At 41.6% G+C, this 27,322-nt stretch overlaps 1 protein-coding gene across 1 annotated transcript in view; it reads left to right on the forward strand.

Moving 5' to 3' along the window:
- The window catches only part of WNK4 (WNK lysine deficient protein kinase 4), a gene marked incomplete at its 5' end in the record, with an annotated part of 51,357 nt that extends 30,474 nt beyond the window's left edge, over nucleotides 1-20,883 (forward strand). The window contains 15 exons of the mRNA XM_083378667.1: nucleotides 2,099-2,318; nucleotides 2,980-3,313; nucleotides 3,642-3,751; nucleotides 3,879-3,937; nucleotides 5,087-5,228; nucleotides 8,752-8,868; nucleotides 8,974-9,150; nucleotides 11,743-11,800; nucleotides 12,574-12,726; nucleotides 13,613-14,115; nucleotides 14,618-14,714; nucleotides 15,920-16,238; nucleotides 16,327-16,529; nucleotides 17,299-17,396; nucleotides 20,026-20,883. Of these exons, the coding sequence (XP_083234793.1) occupies nucleotides 2,099-2,318; nucleotides 2,980-3,313; nucleotides 3,642-3,751; nucleotides 3,879-3,937; nucleotides 5,087-5,228; nucleotides 8,752-8,868; nucleotides 8,974-9,150; nucleotides 11,743-11,800; nucleotides 12,574-12,726; nucleotides 13,613-14,115; nucleotides 14,618-14,714; nucleotides 15,920-16,238; nucleotides 16,327-16,529; nucleotides 17,299-17,396; nucleotides 20,026-20,028 (2,593 nt within the window). The 3' untranslated portion in view covers nucleotides 20,029-20,883. The remainder of the gene's footprint in view (nucleotides 1-2,098; nucleotides 2,319-2,979; nucleotides 3,314-3,641; nucleotides 3,752-3,878; nucleotides 3,938-5,086; nucleotides 5,229-8,751; nucleotides 8,869-8,973; nucleotides 9,151-11,742; nucleotides 11,801-12,573; nucleotides 12,727-13,612; nucleotides 14,116-14,617; nucleotides 14,715-15,919; nucleotides 16,239-16,326; nucleotides 16,530-17,298; nucleotides 17,397-20,025) is intronic.
- Between the last annotated feature and the right edge of the window lie 6,439 nt (nucleotides 20,884-27,322).

Below are 27,322 nucleotides of genomic sequence, written 5' to 3' on the forward strand. Positions count from 1 at the left end.
TCTTCTCTCAGGGATGCCCGAGATAGTGAATTGCAAGCAGAAATGAATTTCTCCTTCCGTTTCTGATCCGCGCAAACACCCAAGCGTGAACGCCGTCACCTGATAGCTTGGGTGCCTGTTCAATTCGTTTGAGAGAGAGAGAGAGAGAGAGAGAGAGAGAGAGAGAGAGAGAGAGGATGAGGATGAGGATGAGGATGAATGAATTTTGCAGCGCGTTTGCTTTCAGCTTTCAACGAAGAAGGGAATGTTCTCCACTTCTTGCCTCAACTTTTTCTTTCCTCAGGAACCAGAGGCAAGGGCTTTCTGTTTGTTTGTTTGTTTTACCACGAGTTGACAGTTGGGCAGAAACCAGAGGGGGAAAAAAAAGAGTTTCGGGTTTCGTGGGAACCGAGGAAGCAAAACAAGATGCAAAGTCTAAAATCTATAGGCTCATAAACCACCCCGGTTTCTTGAAACAAACCGGGATTTCTCTACCCCAACCTTGAAACCATGGATCGAGTGAATCTCTTTACTGAAGAATGTGTGTGTGTGGAGGAAGGAAGGGAGGGAGGGAGGGAGGGAGAGAGAGAGAGAGAGAGAGAGAGAGAGAGAGAGAGAGAGAGACGCACACCTCAGCAAAAAAGAAAGAAAGAAAAAGAAGTAGTAGAAGAGGCAGAGAGCCCCTGTGGGTAGGAGTGAGGATGGGGAGAAACAGCAAGAAGACCGGGTGGGGTGGGGTGGGTTAATCACTAAACCTTCCAGTGTTTAACCAAAGCAGCTTTTGCATTTGTCAAGCTCTGCTAGCAGGGCACTGGACGGGCCTGGCGGAGTTGCTGAAGGTGAACGGGAGAAGGTGAGTCTTCGCCGAGAAAATCTCAGCGCCCATTTTCTCGGCGAAGACTTCTTTCGGGGGATGCAGCTTCTGCCGCCCCTTTCTCTCAGCTGCCCAGCTAAGAGAAGGGGGTGACAGAGGCTGGATCCCCCGAAACAAGTCTCCATGAGACGAGAGAACAAGGCGTTGGAGCGCTCCGCGAAGTGTGGGGCGGGGAAGCTTGCCGCCCATTGTCTCAGCGACGAAGACTTCTTTCGGGGGATGCAGCTTCTGCCGCCCCTTTCTCTCAGCTGCCCAGCTGAGAGAAGGGGGTGACAGAGGCTGGATCCCCCGAAACAAGTCTCCGTGAGACGAGAGAACAAGGCGTTGGAGCGCTCCGCGAAGTGTGGGGTGGGGAAGCTTGCCGCCCATTGTCTCAGCAACGAAGACTTGTTTCGGGGGATGCAGCTTCTGCCGCCCCTTTCTCTCAGCTGCCCAGCTGAGAGAAGGGGGTGACAGAGGCTGGATACCCCGAAACAAGTCTCCGCTGAGACGAGAGAACAAGGCGTTGGAGCGCTCCGCGAAGTGTGGGGCGGGGAAGCTTGCCGCCCATTGTCTCAGCGACGAAGACTTGTTTCGGGGGATCCAGCCTCTGTCGCCCCCTTCTCTCAGCTGCCCAGCTGAGAGAAGGGGGTGACAGAGGCTGGATCCCCCGAAACAAGTCTCCGCTGAGACGAGAGAACGAGGCGTTGGAGCGCTCCACGAAGTATGGGGCGGGGAAGCTTGCCGCCCATTGTCTCAGCGACGAAGACTTGTTTCGGGGGATCCAGCCTCTGTCGCCCCCTTCTCTCAGCTGCCCAGCTGAGAGAAGCGGGTGACAGAGGCTGCATCCCCCGAAAGAAGTCTTCGCCAAGAAAATGGGTGGCAAGCTTCCACCGCCCCATTCTCTCAGCGGAGGCTTGCAGAGGTGGCGGTGGAGCTGCGCGCGCAGCTCTCCAAACCGCCGCAGCCCGTTTGGAGAGCTGCTGCCTTCGTCCATGTTTGATGAAAGCAGCAGCTCTCCAAACAGGGGTGGAAGTTCTTTTTTTTTGTTCACTGGAGTATAAGCCGAAGTGGATTTTTCAGCCCAAAAAGTGGGCTGAAAAATTCGGCTTATACTCAAGTATATACGGTACTTATGAAGATCCTGGCCTAGGTATCTCTTTTAAGTAATATTGAAATAACAATCTGTGAATCCAAACTTACTTTCTGTTACCTTCATTTTGCAGAATTGTTTAAATTCAACTTGTTTCCCTATCTTCCCTGCAGATATACCATCCAGGATCTTCTAGACCACTCCTTCTTCCATGAGGATACAGGAGTCCACGTTGAACTAGCTGAAGAGGATGATGGTATTAAGACCACTTTGAAGCTTTGGCTACGGATGGATGACACTAAAAAACTGCATGGAAAGTACAAGGACAACAATGCCTTGGAGTTTTACTTCGAGCTATATAAGGATGTGGCTGAGGAAGTTGCCCAAGAAATGGTACACCTTACTGTCATTCATTTCTCTACTATTTCTCCAAATCTTTCCAGGTTAGAATGTTTTATAAATAAGAGATTTAAAGTAGAGCCATCTCTGTCTTTAATTTTTCTGTCTGCACTTTGTACCAGCATGTCCTAAGAATGGTACATCTTTTAAGGGAAGATGCTGTCCATTAACCCTTGTGATGTTAGTATCATATCCTAACATATGAATAATCATTATTTATTCAAATGTGTATTTTAAAATCACAGTAGTTTCACACAATCATTTCTGTCACACTGCAGTCTGCCCCATGAGAATTATCACAGTTGAGATCTAGTCTTTATCTGTTCCCTTGCAATGTCACATTGAATGCAAATTTTTCTGGAAATATCAATATAAGCCTAACTTGCTGTCTGCTAATAGCTCAGGAATTGCTCACACTGCCAAAGATTTCTGTGTGTAAATATATCTAACCACAGACCTATCTCACACTCACCTACAATTTAATTACACATTGATTATAACCCTACAATTTAATTACACATCTACAAGAGAGCCTGCTCTGAGGACAGTACTGCAGATGGCCGGCAAGATGTATGGCTATGTCTGACTGTCCTTCTGTTTTCTATCTTTCTGCTCTGCCCTCCTTCCTACTCCATATGACTGACCCATCATGCAGGTGGTTTTAGGCTTTGTGTGTGAGGCAGACTACAAGCCAGTGGCCAAAGCTGTGCGAGAGCGAGTTCTTGCTATCAAGCGCCAGCGTGAGAAGACCAAACAAGCTCAGGAACAGCACAAGCGTCAGGAGCAATCTCTGGCAATGACTCCTGATATCCTGCATTTGCTGGACCTGGATTCCCCCTCGCCTCTCAGTCCTGTCCAGACCTCAACCCCTACTACACCGGGGTCTGCCGATTCTGCCCTTGGATCAAGTTTTCCCCCAGAGCCAGAAGAGCCAGAGGTTGATCAGCATCAGCCATTCCAGTATCATCCTAACTATTCCTCTGCCACATGTAAGCACACCCATTTTGTTATCTCTCTCTTCAACCAATGACTATATAACCAATGCCCTCCAGTATAATGGACCACGGTTTCTATAATTCCCTGACAGAGAAGCATTTGAAATATGACTTGGCTGTGTAATACAGCATCCTGAAAACCTCAGCTTGCAACTTTTAAGTATTGCTCTCAGTTTTCGCTGAGATTTTGTGCTCTCTGTTTGTCCTTGAGGGGGGTCTGACATTTTCAAAGAAGCTGGGCAAAATTGGCAATTAACTGGAAAAGGCCACCAGATTAGATGCAGTCAAATCTTATTTTACCTCTCTCCTTTTTCCTCCACAGCTGATTGTGAAACTGATGGATACTTAAGTTCTTCTGGATTTGTAGAGTTGCCTGACAAGCTGCAGAGTCATTCTAGCCCAATAACTGTTTCGGAACATTCCTTTGCTTCAGTGAGTGGAAATTCTGTCTCTGGCATACACAGCTGCATTGGGTGACACTAATGCATATGGCTTAGACATGGAGAGAAGGTGAACTGGCTTGGCATTGCAACTTTCCTTTCCCTCTTTATATCCACAGACCATTGCTGTGAGCCTGGATCCTGTCTCCATCAGTGACATCTCTTCCCCTGTCGACAGGTAGGAGAGTTTCAGGTTAGCTGCTATGGGCTATGACTCAAAATGTAGAGTGAACAAAATCTTGTTGCTTGCTTTCTTTTCTGAACCATAACATAAACTGCACAGAGATAAATAAAGCTGAATTCCCTAGAATAAAGATAATGTCTATAGAGATTACTCAGGAAAATGTGCTTTTTAAACTTGTGTTATGTATCGGACTTTCCCCCTCTAGTGCTTGTCTTCACAACAGCCCTACTTCAGTTAATTTCTAAATAAGTTAGAACATCATCCCCACAGGGATAACATTAGCCCCCACTTTGACAGTCTTTTACAAGGCTCTGAAGACCTGGTGAATGTGGGGCACCCAGAGTAGGATGGAGTCCATCAAGTGGCTTATTTAATTGACTGGTTGTTGTTGCCAGGAGGGCAGGGGTTTATTGCTTCGTGTTGTTTTTATATTGGTTTTTTATCCTTGTAAACCACCCAGAGTCACTGAGAGTGAGTTGGGCAGGTTTATAAGTGTTCTTAAATAAATACATTAAATAGCTTCCAATGCACCATGATTCAACAACTTTGTCTTTGCCATTTGGGGATGCCAAATATGTATTGGGCTGTATGGAGCACCTTCTGATAGCCATTACTGAGCCCAAGCTAACCAACAATAGAACTCTGGTGTAGCCTGTCTGAGCTTGCTCTCTCTATTTGAAGTTTACCAGTTATTGATTTTATTTTCCCAGTCCAAACAGATAGTGCTATCTGAAACAAAAAGAAAAGTAAAAAAGTATTTGTTTCACCAAGGGGCTCAATCGATCTAAATCCAGAATACAAAACAAACAGCAAAACTATTCTCAAGGGCTTTCCCCAAACTGTTACTAAATGGAGAAAAAAAGAGAGAGGATCAAGGAACATGATAGGCAGATTCTCCTAGAGAAAGAAAATGCTCACATTCACAGAATGACTTCATTGGAATTTCATTTTGGCCAAAACAAAGTTTGGTGAGGACAATTTGTTCATATTCTCTCTCAGCAGAAATTAAGACCATTTCTTGAAAGCCTCAACTTTGCCTGAAACAAGAAATTTAGAAAGGACAGGAAGTGAGATGAATTTTATGATACATCCAAACTGATCACATTTCTAATTTGTTTCCTCCTCCTCCTCATCTGGGAATAGTTACACATCTGATGTGGCATCTGGCTTGAGTGATGGCTATGAGGGTCTCTCTGCAAGTGAGGACAGATCAAAGTCCCTGGCCAAGCGAGTCTCTGGAAGGCTGCTGCGCCGTCGTGCTCGATCTCGTCTGCGCATTACTAATGTGAGTGCTATCACTTGTAACAGCCTTATGTTTTAATAATGATACTAATTAACAGACAATGGTAGAAAAAGGATTTATGTAGATATAGCTGTACTAAGATTGTGAGGTGATATTAAAAGTGGAAGAAGTAAAACATAGGCCTGGAAAATTATAATCATAAACAAAACTCCAGAAAGTTGTCTTTTTTACACATTTGTCAGGAAAAAAGAACAAAATGACTAATTCAAACATTGATAAATACATAACAATATGCAAATACAAATCATCTGTAGATTCATTCTTTCTGTGTTGTAGAACCCACTTGGCTATCCCTCATGCACAAAAAGTCCAGTATTCTGTAATTTATGGTACTATAGCTGTTAAAATCAACTTAATAAGGAAAATAAATTTATAACTAGAACATATTTTCCAGGATTAAGATAGATTGTAATGTTACCATTATTGAAACTGGGGAATGGTATTCTATTTAAACAGGCCTCAAAATATAATTGCCCTAAGATATAAACGGCATGGTATATATTACATGTACGTCAAATATACATCATACATATAAACCTGTATACAGACACAGAAAAACATGCATAGGTAATTCATTCATCCAGACAACTGTCAGAACCAGGAACTATCCTGGGCTTCTTAAATGTAATTGTAGTCACAATGTCTTGAAGTGAGAGTACAGTGAGGTTCATAATCTAGCCCAAATACAGGTAGTCCTCAACTTACAACAGGTCATTTAGTGATTGCCTGAAGTTACAACAGCACCAAAAAAGTTACTTATGACCATTTTTCATATTTATGACCATTACAGCATCCCTGTGGTCATGTGATTTACATTTGGATGCTTGGTAACTGGTTCATATTTATGATGGTTGCAGAGTCATGTGATTCCCTTTTGCAACCTTCTGACAAGCAAAATCAATGGGGAAGCTAGATTCACTTAACAATGGTGTTACTAACTGAACAATTGCATTGATTCACTTAATGAATGTGGCAAGAAAAGTTGTAAAACTCACTTAACAAATTTCTTACTTAGCAACAGAAATTTTGGGCTCCGTTGTTGTAGTAAGCCAAGGACTACCTGTATTGCTGTGATAGTTTTGCATACTAGAACAAAAGCTTTCTCATTATTTGTTCATGAGAATTATATTTAGTGCCTATACGTCGTATTGACTCCTGGCGATTGCCTGCACTAGTCTCTGCAATTTCCTTGGCAAGATTTCAGAAGTTGTTTGCCACTTCCTGCTTCCTGGGACTGAGAGAGAATGACCATTCCAAGGTCACCCAGCTGGCTTTGGGCCTAAGGCAGGGATAGAACTCGCATCTTCTGGTTTCTAACTGAGTGCCTTAATCATTACTCCATGCTGGGTCTTTATGAAAATTTGGAACCAAGCAATTTGGGATAAAATTTAATTATGTCTATCCAATCTAGAACCAGGGTACATTTTCTTAAATCATGAAGAGAGGACACAGTATTAAGTTGCATAATTTGTTTATGGCCTTTTCCCTTTACTATGTTGATTTGCTACCCAGCAATTCTAGAGCCAGATTAACCACTGTGACATTTGCTGTCTTCTTGCTGATTCTTGCAATTCCCTCCAAGGCAATGAGTGTTAAAGCCTGATAGATTTAATATAATTTGAGGTTTCGCATGGATGGTATCAGAATAACACTGATACCACTAAGAATGACTTAAGACCATCTTACTCATTCATGGTCTGAGGATACAAAGATGAAATAATGGGAACATGGTAGAAAAGGGAGGTTGCCACATTTAGGTTCAAATGGGAAAGATCCAAAGTGACTTACCAGCCTTATCTTCCTTTAACCAATATCCTCATCGAGTACAGTGTAATAAGAATTAGATTTCAGAAACTAATAGATAAGCAGTTGTATTTCATTCCTTGTACTATATGTTTACACACAGACTTTGGTAGACATTTGCCTGGATTTCTTGGTTACATGACTATATATATCTTTCAAGTGTAAGAGAAAAACATTATTTGATCAAATGATATTTACAATTAGGCAGCAAGGAAATTAAATACTGATTAAGGTAAGGTATAAAGCTATACTTAATATTTATTTTTCCATCAAATATGGGAATGTGGAAAATGTTAACAACAATCACCATTAATATTTTTAGTGAGTAACATATATTTTCTCTTATTATGCCTTTCACCTCTCAACTTCTTTTTCATATAATAGAGAATTATTTGTTTCATAAATACCTGAAAGTCTGCATTTTGGGCCAAACTGCCTTAGCCCTGTAAACTGATTTTTAAACAAAAAAACCCCAGTAATTTGTGGAAGTGAGTTGAACTGAAGTGTAATGCATGCTATATCAATAGAGGAAATACCTTATTTAATCTATTATGTACTTACGTTCCTGCTGTCCTGATTAGAATCTCCTCTCTCTTCTAACATATACATATAAGAACTATTTTGCAATACAAGGAACAGAAATGGGTAAATAACAGGAAAAAACAAGTTTTCTACAATTATTTTATTTGAAATGAAAATCTAAATATCTCCTTTTAGAACTGCTATTGTAAGATTTGATCATCTAGTAAATTACCTTTTAATTATTAAATGTTTACCCTGCCTTTATTACTTTATAAGTAATTCAAGGTGATGAACATACCTAATATTCCTTCCTCTATTTTCCCCACAACAATAACCTTGTGAGGTGGGTTGAACCAGGAGAGAGTGAATGGCCGAACGTCACCTAGCTAGCTGAGTTGCCTAAGATGGGACTACAAGTCAGGCTCCTGGTTTCTAGGCCATTACACAGTTACTAACCATTATACCCTACTGACTCCTGCTTTCTTATTTGAATGTCCTCCAAATATTCTCATTATAGCTTCAGTTAGGCAGGTAGCTCTGGATTTTCCCATTTATTAATTCAGGAAATTAGCCTGAGGGATCAGTACTTTAAAGCTACTTATTTTTGTCTGACCTTCAGATTTTCAGAGGGTCCTTTCTAGCATATAGAAACAATCTTTTCAGAGGAATTTAGCATTTTTAGCAATGGCATTTCCATAATTTAGAAAACTTTTATGTATGTATGTTTAAATTTTTTACCAATCATACAAATATCATAGCATTATTCAGAATATTACTGTAGAGACTTTTCTTAGTCTAAATAACAAAATTATGTAAATTGAATGGCATGCATCAGGCTTCTTCCAATCTACTTTGTTGTATTATTCTAAAATATCCCAGCAGAAATACATGTAAATGTATGCAGGAAAAAACCTTTTTATATGATTAACATGCTGGTAGGAATAATTCCTCTCCAAATCACCCATGTTCTAATAAGTAGTGGAAGGGAAAGAGAAGGAAAAGGCATGCAATTTCTATCTTTCAACCTTGAAAAGTTTTAAGCTCATCAAAAAGACTGGATTCGCTATCTGGCCACAGGGTTTGTGTGTGTGTGTGTGTGTGTCTGTGTCTGTGTCTGTGTGTGTTGCTTGCACATGCTATGGTAGCAGAAACCCTAACACTAATCCCCCAATTTCTGTAGATGCCAAATCAGAACGATCAAGTAGTTGAGTGTCAACTACAAACATATAATAACAAGATGGTCACCTTCAAATTTGACCTGGATGGAGACAATCCTGAGGAAATCGCAGCTGTCATGGTATGGATATTGATTTCTTTTATTCACATTATCTATACCAGTAGGAACTGGGGGCAGGATGTGACCTCCTTAATTCTGGTTTTGACTATGCTTTTGGCTTTCCAGGTTGCCAAGGAATTTATCCTGAAATCTGAACAGGAACGATTCATCCAGGGAATTCATGATATTATCCAGCGTGTAGAAGCACTCCTCCAGAAGGATAAGTTGAACAAAGAACAGGGGGCTGTGGGCAAGCCTGATGTGCAATGTATATCTCCTACTTCAGCTACTAATGCTCTCTCAGTGAGTTTCAGGCCTTTGCTGATTGAGAATTAGGATAAAAAATATTTATTTAGCATCCAGAAATGCTTTGCTCATTTTTGTTATTTTCCAAATGAGCAGCAGGTGTATCTCCTCATCTTTTTGATCAGCTGAGCACAGTAATTTAATGTAATTTAATTTAATTTAATTTATTGAGATTTCTATACCGCCCTTCTCCCTGAGGGACTCAGGGCGGTTCACAGGGCATATATAAATAACTATACAAAAATTAAAAGAAAATTAAACCAATGCCCAATTAAAATACAAGAATGATAAAATAATAAAAACCTATTAAAAACCCATATACCCCCATCAGGCCAGACCCGCTAATTCAAATAAATGGGTCTTCAACCCGCGGCGGAAGGATCGGAGGTCCGATGCCATCCGGAGCTCAACCGGCAGTTGGTTCCATAATGCCGGAGCACCCACAGAGAAGGCCCTCCCCCTGGGGGCCACCAGTCGACATTCCTTGACCGGAGGCACCCTGAGGAGGCCCTCTCTGTGGGCACGCACAGGGCGGAGGGGAGTTGATGCCGGCAGCAGGTGGTCCTCGAGGTATCGCGGACCCATGCCATGTAGGGACTTAAAGATCATAACCAAGACCTTGAACCTTACCCGGAAGACAACTGGTATCCAATGCAGCTCACGGAGCAAAGGTGTAACATGGGAGTACCGGGAAACTCCCAACACAACTCTCGCGGCTGCATTCTGTACCAGTTGGACCCTCCGAGTAGTCTTCAAGGGAAGCCCCATATAGAGAGCATTACAGTAGTCTAGGCGAGAGGTCACGAGCGCATGAGTGACCGTACATAAGGCATCCCGGTCCAGATAGGGCCGCAACTGGCGCACCAGGCGAACCTGGGCAAAAGCCCCCCTAGTCACGGCCACTATATGATCATCCAGAGTGAGTCGTGAATCTAGGAGGACTCCCAAGTTGCGAGCCCTATCCACAGGGGGTAGAAGCTCACCCCCCATAGAAAGTGATGGTACATCCCGGGTGTCCCGGGATGCCGGAATGTACAGCCACTCAGTCTTGTCAGGGTTGAGCTGAAGTCTGTTCCTCCCCATCCAGACCCGAACCGCCTCCAGGCAACGGGACATCACAGCGAGGGCATCACTGGGGTGGTTTGGGGTCGAAATAAAAAGTTGGGTATCATCGGCATATTGATGATACCCAACTCCAAAACCACGAATGATCTCACCCAGCGGTTTCATATAGATGTTGAACAGGAGAGGCGAGAGGACCGATCCCTGAGGAACTCCACAAGCGAGAGTCCTAGGGGTAGACCTCTGCCCCCCTGCCAACACCGACTGCGAGCATCCCAGGAGATAGGAGAACCACTGAAAAACTGTGCCTCCCACTCCCAATCCCCTGAGACGCTGCAGCAGGATACCATGGTCGATGGTATCGAAAGCCGCCGAGAGGTCTAATAGGACTAGGACAGAGGAATATCCCCTATCCCGAGGCCTCCAGAGATCATTCACCAGAGCGACCAATGCCGTCTCCGTGCTGTGCCCGGGCCTGAAACCCGATTGGTAAGGGTCCAGATAATCCGCTTCATCCAGGACCAGAGGGAGCTGATGCGCCACCACACTCTCAACAACCTTCGCAAGAAAGCGAAGGTTGGAGACTGGACAAAAGTTGTTCAATACAGCTGGGTCCAAGGCAGGCTTCTTGAGGAGAGGTCTCACCACCGCCTCCTTCAAGACGGTGGGGAAATAACCCTCGCTCAAAGAAGCAGATATAACCGCCTGGAGCCAGCCTCGTGTCCTCTCCCTAGCTGCATAAACCAGCCAAGAAGGGCACGGATCCAATAAACATGTGGTGGAACTCAGCTTCCCCATAATCCTGTCCACTTCATCAGGGGTCACAGAATCAAACTCCTCCCAGATAACATTGACAGGACCGCCCGTGTCCTGATCGCCAGACTCTGCCCAGCTGGAGTCCAAACCGGTCCGAATCCGAGCAATTTTATCCGACAGATGTTGACTAAATTCCTCGGCACGACCCTGCAAGGGATCCTCCCTCACCTCCTGATTAAGAAGGGAGCGAGTCACCCTAAACAAGGCGGCCGGGCGATTATCTGCGGACGCGATGAGGGTAGAGAAGTAATTACACCTCGCCACCCTCATTGCTGCGAGATAAGACCTAATGTAGGTTCTTAACCGCAACCGGTCGGATTCAGATCGGCTGGACCTCCAGCAGCTCTCTAGGCCCCGTTTCCGACGCTTCATCTCCCGGAGCTCCGCGGAGAACCATGGAGCTCGCTGGGATCTGCACCGGGTCAGGGGCCGCAAGGGTAACAGATCTTCAGAGATAAACCATCTTTCCTTTGACTTTTCCTTCACTCATCCTAAAATATCTTAAAATGCTAAGGACTCTTTCGTTAAGGTACTTTGTCACTGAGAAAGGTTCTAGAATTCAGATTTGTCTGGAAACTGAATAAGAGTCTTTTTTCATTAATCCCAAATCATAATGGCTAAGAAGGACAGAGCATTCTTCACATGGTCAGAGAGGCCTCATTTCATTATCTATTAAATGATTTTTTTTACCTTTTTCCTGTTTTCTTTTAGGCTGAGTTGCCACTGCAAGATCTCTCGTGTTCCATCTCCTCATCCTCATCTCTTATTGGTAATGTAATGTAACATTTGCTCAAACCAGATTACTTTTCACTTATTACCTGAAAAGCTATTTCATTTACTGGATCTGATCTATCAGATACTGAAACTTAACAGGCAATAGGAGAAGAAATAGGACTGAAGTCCTTCTCTGAGAATTTAACCCAGAATAATATTACTGCTAGACTTTGTTATTTATAAGAATAGGAGGTTAAATCTTTCCAAAATTTAACAGTCAGCTATTGATACATTCAGAGAATTACAGTTTCCCTTAGGATTCTATTACTTTCAAACAAGTTCAGGAGAGCAGGAGACAGATTCCTGGGAATTAACAAAAGAATGATATTTTTTCATATGCTGTCAATCTTTTTTTAATTATATTGCTGAAACAAAGAATACTTGGAATAAATGATAGTATTTTTTTATGCAGAAGCACTATAAACGCCACTCAATTTGGGTATACCAAATATATTGTGAACTCAGAATTATTTAATTCTAAGTGTATAACTTTTACATTAGGCTGCAATTGCCAACTCTCATGGTTTTAGTAAAAATCGAAACAGAGTTTTTCTGCTTTCTGCTGCTTTACAATATAAATGTGTGTCAAAAGATGAGAAAAGAGGGCATCATGATTGAATGCTATACCTTATCAAAAATAATATGAATACTTAGCAAATGTAAAAGTTAGAAATGATGCAAGACTCAGCCTTAAAGGATATTCATTAAGGGATGCTAATCTGTAGTAAAGGATCTAAATATGTATCCTAAGTATTCAACTTTTTACAGATTTTGGTTGCAATAATTCAGGACAGCCTGTGTCATCACCTATCCATACTTCAGTGGTGGATGCAATTTCTGAGAATGAGCCCTTTAGCCCCAACTTTCCCCCATCAACTACGCAAAACATTGGGCAACCACTGCTCTCAATGACATCTGCAGGTAAAACTGTGGTTAGTTCTAGTTATAAAATGCTATTTTCGTAGATAGCATTTAGGGAAGCTAACCAGGCTTGCTATCTTGAAGGATTTTTATCCAGTGATGTAAAATGCCAGACATTGGCTAGATATCTAAGATGATAGTGATGATGGCAACTATTACTTCCTGCCTCTACGTTGTACCACCCAAGGTGGTGTATATAATATCACCCCTTCCTACTTTCCCAACAACAACTCTGTGAGTGGATTGAGCTGAGAAAAAGTTACTGCATGCAAGTAGTACTGGTCATAATGATATAAGATAATTCAACAATAAAGGGATAATCTGGAGAAGTCTAATATCCTACATGAACCAGGCTTTTTAAAAACAACAACAGAAGGAACGAAACTTTACTTTAGCTTTCTTGAATTTGGAAAAACTTGTAAATGGTTTACTTATTTGTGATCTGGGCAGGGGCAAGACTACAGTAATCCCAGTAATGTGGAAAAAATCTGAATGAATTATATAACACAATACATCATATCTCTCACTCTATATTATACTATTTTCTTAGCCCCATATTTCTTTTAAAAATATTTTAAACCTTTTGAAATAAAAGGTGTTATCCAAAATCAATATATAAGCTGCCATGCGAAATTCATCACATACTTTATGTTCCCATGGTGCAAAATATGGACATTGATGGAAAAAATTGGGCAAGGGATCCACTTAATATTAATTAGAAAATAAAGCTGATTGGTGATAGGAAAGAACAAAATGAACAGGGCCCATTTGCTCTGCAAACAAGGGGGAAACTTTCTGCAATGATGCATAACCAGTGAGATACAGCTGATTTCCCTTCCTTGGCTACTAGGACAACTGACCTGACAACTTGCCTTTTTCCTTACAGGTGTCAACAGTATACCTGGACAGACCTGGCCAACTTACCATATGTATCCAGGGACTCCTACAACACCCTCTTACCTTGTCCCCATCCCTCAACCAATTTCACCACCAAATTCTGTTCTCCCCACATTACCCACAAGCACTTCCATTGGTCCATCCATTGGCACTGCTGTGCATGCACCACCTATCCCCATGTGGCCTTCCTCTACTTCCCCATTGTACTCCTTTGCCAATGTCTTCTCTCTGGCTATGATGAGTATGGCCCAGTCACTTCTCCCAGCAGTATCTGTAGGCACTGCCCAGACAGGGCCTCTCTATACCTCTCCAGTCCCACAGCCACCAGTTCTATGTCCACCAACCCCAACTACTGTACGTTTTATCTATCCTGAGCTAGTGTCTTCCCCCAAACCAGTTCATTTAGCCAATGGAATGTTGGGGCCAGTGGTGTCTCCAGGCTTTAAGCCATCTCCAGTCACCTCAATTGCCGGGAATTCTGAGAACCATCCAGTAAGTATCTTGTGTGACTATAGATGAGGGAAAACAAGAGGCTCTCTTGTATCCTCGTGCCTCAGTTCTAAGATACTGTTGAAATGTATTATTTAATTAAGATGGGTGAACATAAATGGGAACATTGCTATATGGAATTTTGTTCATTTTAGGAAATAGTGAATGCTTGTATTATATTTAGTCATCAAAAGCTAGCAATTTTAACAATGGGCATGGGGATTTTTTATTATAATAGAGGAACACTCCTTGGAAGCTTTATCTCAACTCCATAGGAACCTCAGTTAAATACTGATTGAGAATTCCTAATTGTAGCAGCTTCTCCATATTACGATCAGATGTACATTATTTTAGTAGTGCCTGAATACCAGGCTAATCCTCTGATTTAATGAATTATCAATGGATAACGCAAACATCTCTTGAAGAAACAAACTGGAGTTCCACTGCATGGTGAATGGACCAAAAATAGAAAGATTTCTGCTGATTTATTTCCCTTTCTCCACAGGTAGCTCCTGTTTCTTCCTGGTCCGGATCACAATTAACCATATCAGATCTATGTACTTCCAATGGTTCCTCTACTGAATACACAACCATCAGTGAAGGTAAGAAGTGTTTCAGAAGAATTGGAGCAGGAAATCTGGAACCCTCTACAGGTTGCTGTTGTGAAAAGCCATGACTCAAAGCAGCATCCATAGTGGATAGCTCAAAATCAGCACAGTGCTAGATGTGATGATGCATACATGTTCAAAAGGGGCAAGGTTTGCATCACAATGCTACATCTGCCATCTTGCAAATTTTGACACGCCACTACCTTCTACAAATATTGCTACAAGCTAGGCTTAAATTATTCTTAGCTATAGTGATATAAAACTGTGTTCCCTTCCTAAGACAGTACCATCCAACAGTTGCAAATTGTGCAAAATCACTTCACATGCTTGATTGCATTTTGTTGATGTGGTTAAGTGACCTTAATGGGTAGTCTGACTGGTAAATACTGGTCATTGCAGGCTGCAAGATTGTCCCTTCCAGTGTCTGAGAAGCCTTCCCTGGTGCCTTTCTCTTCCAGTATCACTTGACTCAATGGCTAGTTTTTGTGTTGCTGCAGGTAGCATAAGGCTGCTGCTGTACTCAGCAGACTTGTGGAATGGTGGAAAAGTTCTAAAAACATACTTTCCTGCTTTTCTGCTCTCCAAGGCATGGTAAAAAGAGAGAGGGAGAAGAGGACCTGAGCTAGTCCTTTTGCTTTCATTTTGATTTTGTTTGACACCACAACTGAGCTCCAGATGTATCCCTCTCATTGAAACCTTGATTGTCTTACTTTACAGGGAAGGTTTGCCACTCTTATGGAAACATGTATATAAGCACCGTATAAGCCGTGGCCTTTCACCAGCTTTCAAAATGAGCCACAGCCAGGGCATCAATCAAATGAAATGGGAGGCAAAAGTTCCAACTCTATTTCCTTTGCTTGGCTCTCTGTTACTTGTTTCGGGCCATAGATTTCATGGAACTATGGGGTCTATGACCATAACAAAGTCATTGTTCTTGTTCCTTTTGATACTTCATACAAGGAGACATACTGTGAGCCTCTCCACATCCCACATGGGAGAAGAGCTTACATAGGTTGTCCAGTGACTTTAAGTAGCATTGCTTGAGCTTCAAGATATCCTTTGAGCAATGGCTCGTAGCTGTAACATCTAGATGAGAATTCTAAGAGTGTATGTTCATATATCTTAAAAGTTGCCAACTGAAAAATACCACAGGAAGATTTGCCTACAGCTCTTCCTCATACTTTGTTTCTCTTTACCAGGAGACCCCAAGCCACAAATCCTGGGGCGTTTCCAGGTGACACCCACACGGAATATCCCATCAGAATCTTCCCCCAAAGGCAATGGACCTGACATCTCAAGTACTTCTGAATCTGATAGTGGATCTCCTGGTGAAACACCTGTGCAGGAAGGCGAGGAGGGCACCACTCCTGTGGCAGAAGGAGAGGGGGAAGGAGAGCCCACACATAGCAACATTGTTTGGATGAATTATATACACAGCCCTTCCTACCCCAGTAGCGATGATTCAGACAGCACAGAAGATGATGATGTCTGGGTTGAACTACAAGCCTTGCGCCAGAAGTGAGTAGTTTTGGTACTACTTGGCCGTAAATAAAAAATTTCCCTACTCCATTCAGTAGTATCCCCTTTCATTCTGTCCTTCTCTCAGGCATCTCTCTGAAGTGGAAAAGCTCCAGGCCCAGCAGAAACAAGAAATAGAGGAGCTTTATGCCCGCCTTGGCAAGGTGCCACCTGCTGGAATTGTATCACCTGCCACCATACTTTCCAGTCGCCAACGCCGCCTCTCTAAGGGCAGCTTCAATCCCCTGAGGCGCAGCAGCCTACAGCGCCCAGACGCAGCGCAGCCCCAAGGTAAGCCTTTTCTTACCTCTGTGCTAAGTGCATGCAAGCAATGGACAGCCATGGCTACAGACTTAACTGACTAATCTAGTTGTAAGGCAAATTTCAATAAGCCTACTTAAATGAGAAATGTCTTGTGACACTTTGGAAAATGCCCTTGGCAGATGAAGGAATATAGAACTCATACAATATGCCCCACCCTGATTCTATATACAGCAGCTCAATGTTTTGTGGGAAACTATTCAGCACTGCTGTTTTGTTAACAATCTCTAGGCTTTTCCTGGGTATCTGTAAACTGAGAACCTGTTATATTTTAAATAAATACCTACCTATCTATGGAGAACTGTTTCAATGAAATAACAGGACTGCATGCCTCATCTCAGTGAAAACACTTTAATAGTGACAAAATACAACTTTTTAGCCTCATTCACAGTACAAATTGTACAGGCATTCATTCTCTTACCTGCTTCCAGATACATAAAATCCCTGAGAAGGGAGGAGATTTTAACCACCCCGACTCACCCCATTGCAGTAATTAAAATAACTCTTTCCTTGTTTCTAATATTAGAAGAAACAAACCATCTTGATTAAGATTTTGGTACGATGGATGGGTGGGAAAGATTTTTTTTAAAAAACACCCCCCCCGTCCCAATGCAAATAAAATGCATATTGTAATTGTGTGTGATATTGTACAATAATGTTAGCTTCCCATCTATTTTATACTTATATATTGATTTACATTACAGTTGTCTTTTCATGAATGTGATTATTACCTCTGCAGGGATCATGAGGAGAAATTCTGTGAGTGGCAGCAGCCTTGCCTCCCAGGAACAACGACAAAGTAAAGGCGTAAAGTTTGCTAGTGATATTGGATGTCTGGTAAGGAATGAACTAGGCCAGCAGCTGGCTGGGAATTCTGGGAGTTAAAGCCCACGTGTCTTAAATTTGCCAAGTTTGAGAAACACTAGAATGTTTTGAGAATGTTTGATCTAGGCCAGCAGTTAACTAGCCTCTGTTGAGCAGGCAAGTCTTGTGCAACCCACCTTGCCTTTTTCTTGTTTGAAGAAATTAGATCAATCTTTCCCTAGGCATTATATCTACAGGTATATTTGTTGCCTTAAGTTATATGTAAAAGTTGAGATAAAAAATAATAATAATGCTGCCTTTTGCTACTGACTGGTGATGATTTTGGCAATTTTGGTGTTAAAGTGGTGCTCCAGGGTTTTGCACCTAAGGCGCCTATTACTATTGGTATCTTTGCTTTCTTTTGCCACAGTCATTCTGTTTTGCAGGTCTACAGTTAGTTTCTGGTTTTCTCCAGTTCTTTCTCTTCTATTCTACGGTCTCCAAGTATTGCCATAGCCATTATCCAGACTTTCTTGTTTTTCTTTTCAATAATTGTTAAGCCTATTCTGTCTGTTTAAATTCTATAATCCCAGAGTACGGTTTTATTTTTTATTATTTTTCTCTATTTTTTGGTCAGTCAATTGCAAAAGGCAGCTTGTGTAGCATAGAATAGGAGCTTGAAATTCTGGCTAAAGAAATCATGCCATTATATAAATCTTCCTTAGACTTTCTTGATTGAATGTACTGTACTATGCATGGTTTCTTAAGGTAAAGGTTCCCCCACACTCTAGGGGCCGGTGCTCACCTCTGTTTCAAAGCCGAAGAGCCAGCACGTCTCCGTGGTCATGTGGCCAGCATGACTAGACGCCAAAGGCGCACGGAACACTGTTACCTTCCCACCGTAGTGGTCCCTATTTTTCTACTTGCATTTTTACGTGCTTTCGAACTGCTAGGTTGGCAGAAACTGGGACGAGTAACAGATGCTCACTCTGTTACGCGGCACTCGGGATTCGACCCGCCAAACTGCCGACCTTCTGACCGACAGGCTCAGCGTCCTAACCCACTGAGCCACCGCGTCCCTTATGGTTTCTTAGACACATGTTAATAAATAACACATAATACCTCTTCTAAGTTACATCTAGCCATCTATTTAGGTCTGATAGGAAAGGCATGTTACGGGTCCAATTTGCTAAATAGTTCCATCTGATGGCACCCCAGCAACAAGCCTTTTCTGCCATAGCACCCATAGCAGTTTGGAGTATCATTCCCTCAAGGCAAGATTAGACTAAACCCTATTGACAATCCAGAAATCTCTTTAAAAGTGTTTTTTTTTCCAGCAGGCTTGGGGACCCTACAATAACGGAGCCCATGAAATACTGTATTTTCCGGCGTATAAGATGACTGGGCGTATAAGACGACCCCCCAACTTTTGAGATGATTTTCAAGATTTTTCGTCTTATACGCCGGAAAATCAGCAAGCCCAGGAAGGCACGCCCTCCCCTCTCACTGTGGAGGAAGCAGGGCAGGCTGGCATCTGGCGGGAGCCGGCAGGGCAGTCCTGCACACACGCGCGCTCCCCGGCTGTTAAGGAGCACTCCTTAGCAGCCGGGGAGTGCGCGTGTGTGCAGGACTGCCCTGCCGGCTCCCGCCCGACGCTCTTCCCTCTTGAGGCAGCATCGCTCCCTGGCTCCTAAGGAGTCCTCGGGGATGCTGCCTCAAGAGCCATGGCAGGCGCCTCACGCTCTTCCCTCTTGAAGCAGCATCGGCGGAGCCGTCCGGCGTTGGGCGGGAGCCGGCAGGGCAGTTCTTCCCTCTTGAGGCAGCATCCCCGAGGACTCCTTAGGAGCCGGGGAGCGATGCTGCCTCAAGAGGGAAGAGCGTCGGGCGGGAGCCAGCAGGGCAGTCCTGCACACGCACGCACTCCCCGGCTGCTAAGGAGTGCTCCTTAACAGCCGGGGAGCACACGCGTGCGTAGGACTGCCCTGCCGGCTCCCGCCAGACGCCAGCCTGCCCTGCTTCCTCCACAGTGAGAGGGGAGGGCGTGCCTTCCTGGGCTCGCTGATTTTACGGCGTATAAGACGACTGGGCGTATAAGACGACCCCCCAACTTTTGAGGTGATTTTCATGGGTTAAAAAGTCGTCTTATACGCTGGAAAATACGGTAATGCGTGTGGGATTTGATGCATTTTAAGTTCATTGTTTTAATTATTATTTAAAAGTTTTAGGTTAATAGTTCTTAATGGTTATTTAAAAATGTTTTATTAGTTTTATTATACACCACCCAGTCACATCATTGAGATGGGCAGCTGTATAAATTTGATAAATGAAATAAACCACACAGATATTGTGCTAAATCAAATCTATTAAACCATATAATAAGATTCAAATATCATGTGAATCCAGAAGTGAACCACTTGTGACACTCCAGAATTAAAACTTCCATTAGCTCAGCCCTAGCCAGCAATATCAATAGCAAGGCATGTTATGAGTTGAAGTATAGTAATAGCTGAGTAATAAGGATGATCTTATTATAACCTCTACAAAAATGATGCATTTTATGGCTTAGCACATTAAGTAAGACCATTTTATCAACCAGCAATAGACATCCAATGTGTGCTATTTAAAATTCATTGTTCTCACAAATTATTTTTTATTTCTTCAGTAACCAGACCATTGGTGGATACTTTTGTGGATTCTACCTCAGCCTGCTGCCCATCCTCAAAAGGATGGAATGAAAGGGCCTTCTGCAACATATGCCTTTTGCTCTGACTATAAGGGCAGTCACTCTTATTCAGTATGGCAAAGATATCTTGATAAAAGGAACAGAATTGATACCTCTGAGAATTGTATCTGCACCAACCAAATAAGGATGATAACACTGCAGTGCTACTGAGTTTCTAAGCTTCAGATATGCCAAAGGATGCTGAGCCCCTGCGATTTGGGAGGATTTCTCATGAAAATGCCAAGATGTGCATGCTTTTCTGCTACTTCTGCCTTATAAAGGAATGCAATTAAAATAGAAGCAAAGAAAGCCCCATGGGATCTTTCATGCTCTGGAGTGGAATCCTTATGCTTCAAGCTTTATTGGTCTAAGTGCCTTGATAAGAGGGAGATCAAGACCTAGAATAGATCTTAGTCACTCTCCTTAATTCCCAAAGCCACCTCAAGCTTCTCTAAATCTTTAAACAGCTGTCTTATGGGAAATGACTATGCCTTAGTCTTAAAGGAAATAGGTCCTCTCCTCATTACTTCAGCTGCAAGTTGAGCCCCAACAGCAGTGGCAATCTACTTGATCTCCTCTGCACTTTTGGAAAAAATTGCCTTGATTGAGGTTCAACTTTTCTTACAAGAGTAACTGCACTTTGGAGTGAAAGCCTTGTACATGAGGCTTTGTACATCTACCGTAATATATAAAGACAGGCTTTGAAAGGAAAGCTGATATTCCATAAGGCAACACCAACCTGGCCAAAATAAAAAATGTGAACTTAATGAAAATAAATAAACATAATTCAGAGAAAAACAGTCCAGATTCTTTGACCCTTCCTGCCCACTTCCCTGTACAATACTTACTATTATATTCCGAGCTCCCCATTGAGGTTGTGTTCAGGCCAAGAGCTTTTAGGAGAGCTATTCCTTTTTCCTCCATTTAGATTCAAAAAATGGGAAGCAGGTAGTGAAAAAACAAGGAAGTGTTGCAAGTAGGAAATCATGGCATTGATTCCTATCTTCCCCCAAATATTTCTGTTAATAAGACAGGCACTAGCACAATAAAATATTTATTAGGAAGCTAGTACTCTGGGATCTAGAAGGTGTTTTGAATCCCTCTCTCACAGAGCACGGGAGGCTGCATTCCTGCATTGAGAGGTCATCCCAACTACTAAACCCTCTCTTGATTTCCAGTTCTGCACATCAGCATTATTGACAGAGGCAAAAAACAAAAACAAAAATTGTTATCATCAGCAGAACTTCCAAGGGAGTAAAAGAGAAAGAACCATAAAATGCACCTCTTCTCAATACTGACAAGAAAGCATAGTATTCAACTTTTTCTTGCTGCCCCCATTTCCAATAAAATTATTTTAATAATTGATGCAAAAGGCACATTCCACAGTAAAAGAAATGCATTTATAAAAACTACCGTAGCTCGGATATACCAAAGAGGAACAATCTCATGATCAAAACTCTTTATAAGCAGAGGAGAGAATCTAACAGAAACAAAGACAAATGGATGAAATTTGCAATGGGAGATATCTGAATGAAAGCAACAAGCAGGAACTGTCATACATTTCAACTATTTAGGTAGTTTCCAAGAATGTGGTAGAGTGTTATTGGGTTCACTCCTGCTTGTTTGGTTCATATAAATAGACTACTGGGCACTCTGGAGAAGTAGTATTAGAAGGTTAAGCTATAATTCCCCTAATTAGCTCTTGATCATTCTAGACTTGGAAATATTCTAGAATTCTAATAGGGGAAAATCTTGCTGTTTAAATCTGAATTGCAAACAAATAATATAGGATAGATTTTCTACAAAAGGGAAAATTCCTTTCTTTGAGCTTTAAAGAAATATGCATTTGATAAATGCCTTGTCTGGATTCTAGTCAATTGCTGGTTTAATGATTCACTTACTCCAAACATGTAAGAAACAATAAGAGCAACAATACGGTTGTCAAAGTAGCACATCAAAAAGTTTATTGGCTGGAAATGAACTGCCAAAGCCTGCAAGAATTCTGCTTAATAAAAAAAAAACTTCAGCAATTCAGGGCTAGGGATTTGTGCAATAAGAATTTTTGATTTTTTGCCATTTGAAGGGGGGGGAGAAGTACAGGCTCATCTAAATACTAAATATTAAATGTCAAGTTTGTTTTTCTACTTTCTGGTCACCCTTATATAATTTTTATTAAGAATGTTGATTACAATAGTAAAATCTAGCTAAACTTAAAGAAAAAAGAATAGAGAAAAGGAGTAAAAAGTGCAAAGAAAAAGAAAAATGAAGAAAAAGAACAAGAGATAAATATAAAGAGGTGACATCAAACCATCATCTCTTTATTTTTTCCTCTTGACGTAGCTGTCCTAAACTGTTTAACTTTCCTTCCATCTGTTTCTCTTCTTGATCTTCAAATTCTTTCTGATTTATATAGCAGGTGTTTTCCTCCATCCAAGTTATCAGATTTTTTTCTGAATTTTCTATTATCTGTACTTGTTGGGCAGTTAGATCTTCTGTGATAATATTTAATTATTCAATTTTTTCTGTTGTATTCTGTATAGATAGGTTTTTAGTTATTGTCAAAGCTTGAGATTTCATATCTAAGACACTTTCTGATTTTTTCTGGAAAGCTCTTATTTCATCACCAGCTGCAAGAAGAGTTGGGTAAGTTTGGTAAGTTATTTTCAATATAGCAGAAATTTGTTTTTGCATTTCTTCCATAGAAAAGGTCTGTTCCTGGTCTTCCATAGTGATGAGTTGAATTGAAATCTTTTACATTCCGCCCCCAGTAAATAAAAAACAGAGCTAAAACTCTCACAGCTGGTGTTCAAGGTCACATGAATCTTATTTTCTGAACTATCATCCAAGTCTCTTTTCTTTAAGAATAATAAATTGCAATTTCAGGTTTAGCCACAAGATGTCACTCCGCAGTTTAAGGAATTCCTTTAAATCTCAAGTTATTTCAATCCTTTTGGTTTTTTTCTTCTGTTTTAAGAGGAAAAACCCAGACTTTCAAATAAAAATAGAAGATAAAAAGTAGATAATCAAAAATCTTTTAATCCACAAGCTTTAGGAAATAAAGTTCCAATTGGGATCAGATTATTTTTTCAATGTTTTCAAAAAAGGTCCCTTGTATATTCAATCACCACTGTTTCTAGAGGGAGGGCTAAAATCCCCTCTTCAGGGCGACTTTTGGCCCTTTTCAGGGGCCCCCAGCAATCCGAAACTGAACGGGGGAGAGTGAGCAAGTCTCCCAGCTGTCCATGGTGGCCATGTGACAAACCAGAAGCCTCCAAAGCAGTCAGTTTAGCCATCCCTGCTAACTCCCATCAACTCCTGCAGCCAATCAAACTGTCTTTCCATTTTTGTGCATAAAAGTAATCTTGCTGCCATCAACATATATAGCATCAAAATTCCATTTTTCCCCAAAGTCTTTTTCCACTGAACCCCCCCCCAAAAGTTCCTAGTTTTATCTTCATATTCACTTTTACAATCTTCTGTATTAAGCTATCAATCCTACTCCAATATTTCTTTGCTTTGTCACTTGTCCACCAAAAGTCATAAAAGGTCCCTTCTTTACTTTTACATTTCCAACATTCATATGAAATAACTTTATACTTTCTTGACAACTTATCTGATGTTAAATACCAACAATACACCTTATAACAATTTTAATTTATAATTTAATATAAATTTTAAACCTTTCGTCCACATTTTCTCATTGTTCAAGCATGACATTATATCCAAAATTCCTTGCCCACTGAATCATGCAGTGCTTTACATGTTCATTCTCCAAATTCAAATTCAATAACAATTTGTAAAATTTAGCAATAATATATTCATGACTACCGCACAGTAGGATTTCCAGTTTGTTTTTCACAAATCAAACCCATAACTCTTTTTCTGGTTTAAATCTTTCAATTGTAAATATGTAAACCAATTGCAATCACTTCCTTCTGATTCTAACTCCTCCTTAGACTTAAGAATACAATCACCAAAGTTAAAAGATATTATTTGAGTGTAAGTCCACCAGTCCACCATTTCTTTTCTAAAAAAAGCTGCCTCTCTGGGGCGACATACAGAGAGGCAACTTTACAGAAAGACTTGTTATATATTTATTCCAAACTCTTAGGGTGGCATGCCTAACAAAATGGTTATTAAAATGAATATTTACTTTACTTTGTCATACAATTGGTGACCATGCCAGCTAAATCTTAATTCATGACCTTTTAAATATTTTGGAAGTTTATCCACTCTTTTAGCCGGACCAAACAGCAACATCAAAATACAATTTCAAATCCATCAGACCCAAACCTCCTCCTTAGCATCTTGCAAAAGTTTATATCTAGTGATTGGTTTTTTCCCTTGCCATATGAACTTGGAAATATCCCTCTGCCATTGTTTAAAAGGAGTATCAGTTGCAAGTATTGGTAACATCCGAAACACCTTTGATAAAACATTCATCTTAATTACAGAAATTCTATCCCACAGTGATAAATGCAATTTATCCCATCTTAATAAATCCCTTTTGATATCATTCCAAAGAGGCACATAGTTATTTTGAAACAATTTTGTGTTTGTATTTGTCAATATAACCCCCAAATATTTCACCTTTTTCTCAACCTTAAAACCAGATTTTTAAATCAATATATCATAGTCCTGAGAGGTCATATTCCTAATAAGCATTGTTGTTTTCTGTTTATTTTAAACGCCACTAATATTCTAAACAATTAATTATCTCAGCAAATATTCTATATTGTTTTTGGATCTTGCAAAAATATAACCAAGATATCCCTCTGTTATCTATTCCATAAAGCATGATCTTTTCAGTCCCAGTTTCACCAGAAAATCCATAAAGGATAGCTAGAAGTAACAATGTATCTTATTTTAATTGTTTCAAAGAAATCCATCTTTATATTCCTTCCTTTTACTTCTAACAGTCTTAATCTTTAGTTTGTTCAAATATTGTAGGATTTGATTTCTCTTCATTTCTTCTTTGTCCCATCACACAAGATTTTCAAACCTTGCCAGGCCTAGCCCCAAAACAACACAAAACAAAACGGCCAAAGTTCAATTCTTTATTTGCTTACACTGTATAGGCAGATTTTTGCCAGAGTAAACCTACCCTAAACTGATGGATATATCTTGGGAGATTCTAGAGGCTGGCTATCCTAAATCATTTCCTCTTCCCACAATCCAGCTCTGTGGTGGATGTTTCTTGTCTCTCCCCCCCCCCCCCGTTCTTCAAAGGTGTTCCCTCCTTCGAAGGAATCTGCTGCTTTTCTGTAATCCAACCCCTCCCCTCCTCTTCATAGATACATTCCACCCTACCTTTTCTGAAACTCTAGGTGGGAAAAATTATCTAAGTCATTCTCTTGGCTTGTCATTTGTATTTCCCTTTTAAATTTCACACTTTAATTTCTTTTGTAGAATCAGTGAAATCTTTCTAAATCAAGAGTCCCCAACCCCCATCTGGGGACTGGCACTAGTCTGTAGTGCATCAGAAAAGGGCCACGCAAATGAGTGAAGCCCCCATCTGCGCTTGCGTGGGATGCAGGCTGTGCACAAAGTCACACCCCTTCCAGTCCTCGGAAAAACCTTTTTCCACGGAACCGGTTCCTGGTGTCCAAAAGGTTGGGGGCCAACCTTTTGATACCATCTCTTATCTTGTCAAATAACATTTGTTCTTCATCTGATATTTCTTCAATAATATATTTTGAACATACAGGTAGTCCTTGACTCACAACCCTTTGTTTAGTGACTATTTGATGTTAAAATGGCACTAGAAAAAGTGACATAAGACCATTTCCCATACTTTTCCAAATTTAGGATTGTTGCAGCACCTTCATGGTCATGTGATGTCCCATTGCCTGGAGGCGGTCCAGGTCTGGATGGGGAGAAACAGGCTTTGTCTCAATCCTGCCAAGACTGAGTGGCTTTTGTATCGGCATCTCGGGCTAACCAAACTATTCCACCTTTAACGATGGGGGGGTGAGGTGTTACCCCCCGTTGATAGGGCTCACAACTTGGGTGTCCTCCTGGACTCACGGCTCAATTTTGAAGATCACATAGGAGCCGTGACCAGGGGGGCTTTTGCCCAGTTTCACCTGGTGCGCCAGTTGCGACCCTACCTGGACCGAGATGCCCTACGCACAGTCACTCATGCACTCGTGACCTCCCGTTTAGACTACTGCAACACTGTCTACATGGGGCTGCCCTTGAGGACCACTCGGAGGCTTCAACTGGTGCAGAATGCGGCTGCGCGAGTTGTGATGGGGGTTTCCCGATACTCCCATGTAACACCTCTACTCCGTGAGCTGCATTGGCTTCCGGTTGCCCTCCGGGTGAGATTCAAGGTGCTGGTGATGACCTATAAAGCCCTAAATGGCTTGGGTCTGGGATATTTGAGGGAACACCTGCTGTCAGCATCAAGTTCCCTTCGTCCAGTGCGCTCGCACAGGGAGGGTCTTCTCAGGGTGCTGCCGGTAAAAGATTGCCGGCGGATAACACCCAGAGGGAGGGCCTTCTCTGTGGGTGCACCTGCCCTCTGGAACCAGCTGCCCGTGGAGCTTAGGACTGCCCATGACCTGTGTTCATTCCGCCAGGACCTGAAGACTTGGCTCTTTGAGCTCTCTGGCCCAGGCTGAGAATTTTAACTGGGGTTCTATTTTCAGGGATAATTTAATCTTTTTAATTGTCTTTTAACTTTTGTATTTTGTATTGATGTGATTTTAAAATGCCCTGTAAACCACCCTGAGTCCTTCGGGAAAGGGCAGTATATCAATCTAATAAAATAAAATAAAATAAATAAATGTGATCAAAATTTGGACACTTTGCAACTGACTCATATTTATGATGGGTTGTTGTGTCCTAGGGTCACATGATCACCTTTTGCAACCTTTTGACAAGGTTAGTGGGAAGCAGTTTCACTTAACAACCATTTTTTTATTTTTATTTTTTTTATTTTAATTCCATTTATATCCCGCCCTTCTCCGAAGACTCAGGGCGGCTTACAAGCTTAGCAGTAGCCTTCATTCTATGTATATGCCTGCTTATTAGGGCTTTCACACACACCCCAAGCGGCATTATTACAAAGTCAGCTTAATTGCCCCCAACAATCTGGGTCCTCATTTTACCTACCTCGGAAGGATGGAAGGCTGAGTCAACCTTGAGCCTGGTGGGATGCGAACCTGCACTAATTGCAGGCAGCTGGTGTTACTTAAGGAGGCATTAGCCCACTGCTCCACCAAGGCTCTTG

This window comes from Vipera ursinii, assembly GCF_947247035.1.
Source record: "Vipera ursinii genome assembly, chromosome: Z".
Classification (NCBI taxonomy): domain Eukaryota; kingdom Metazoa; phylum Chordata; class Lepidosauria; order Squamata; family Viperidae; genus Vipera; species Vipera ursinii.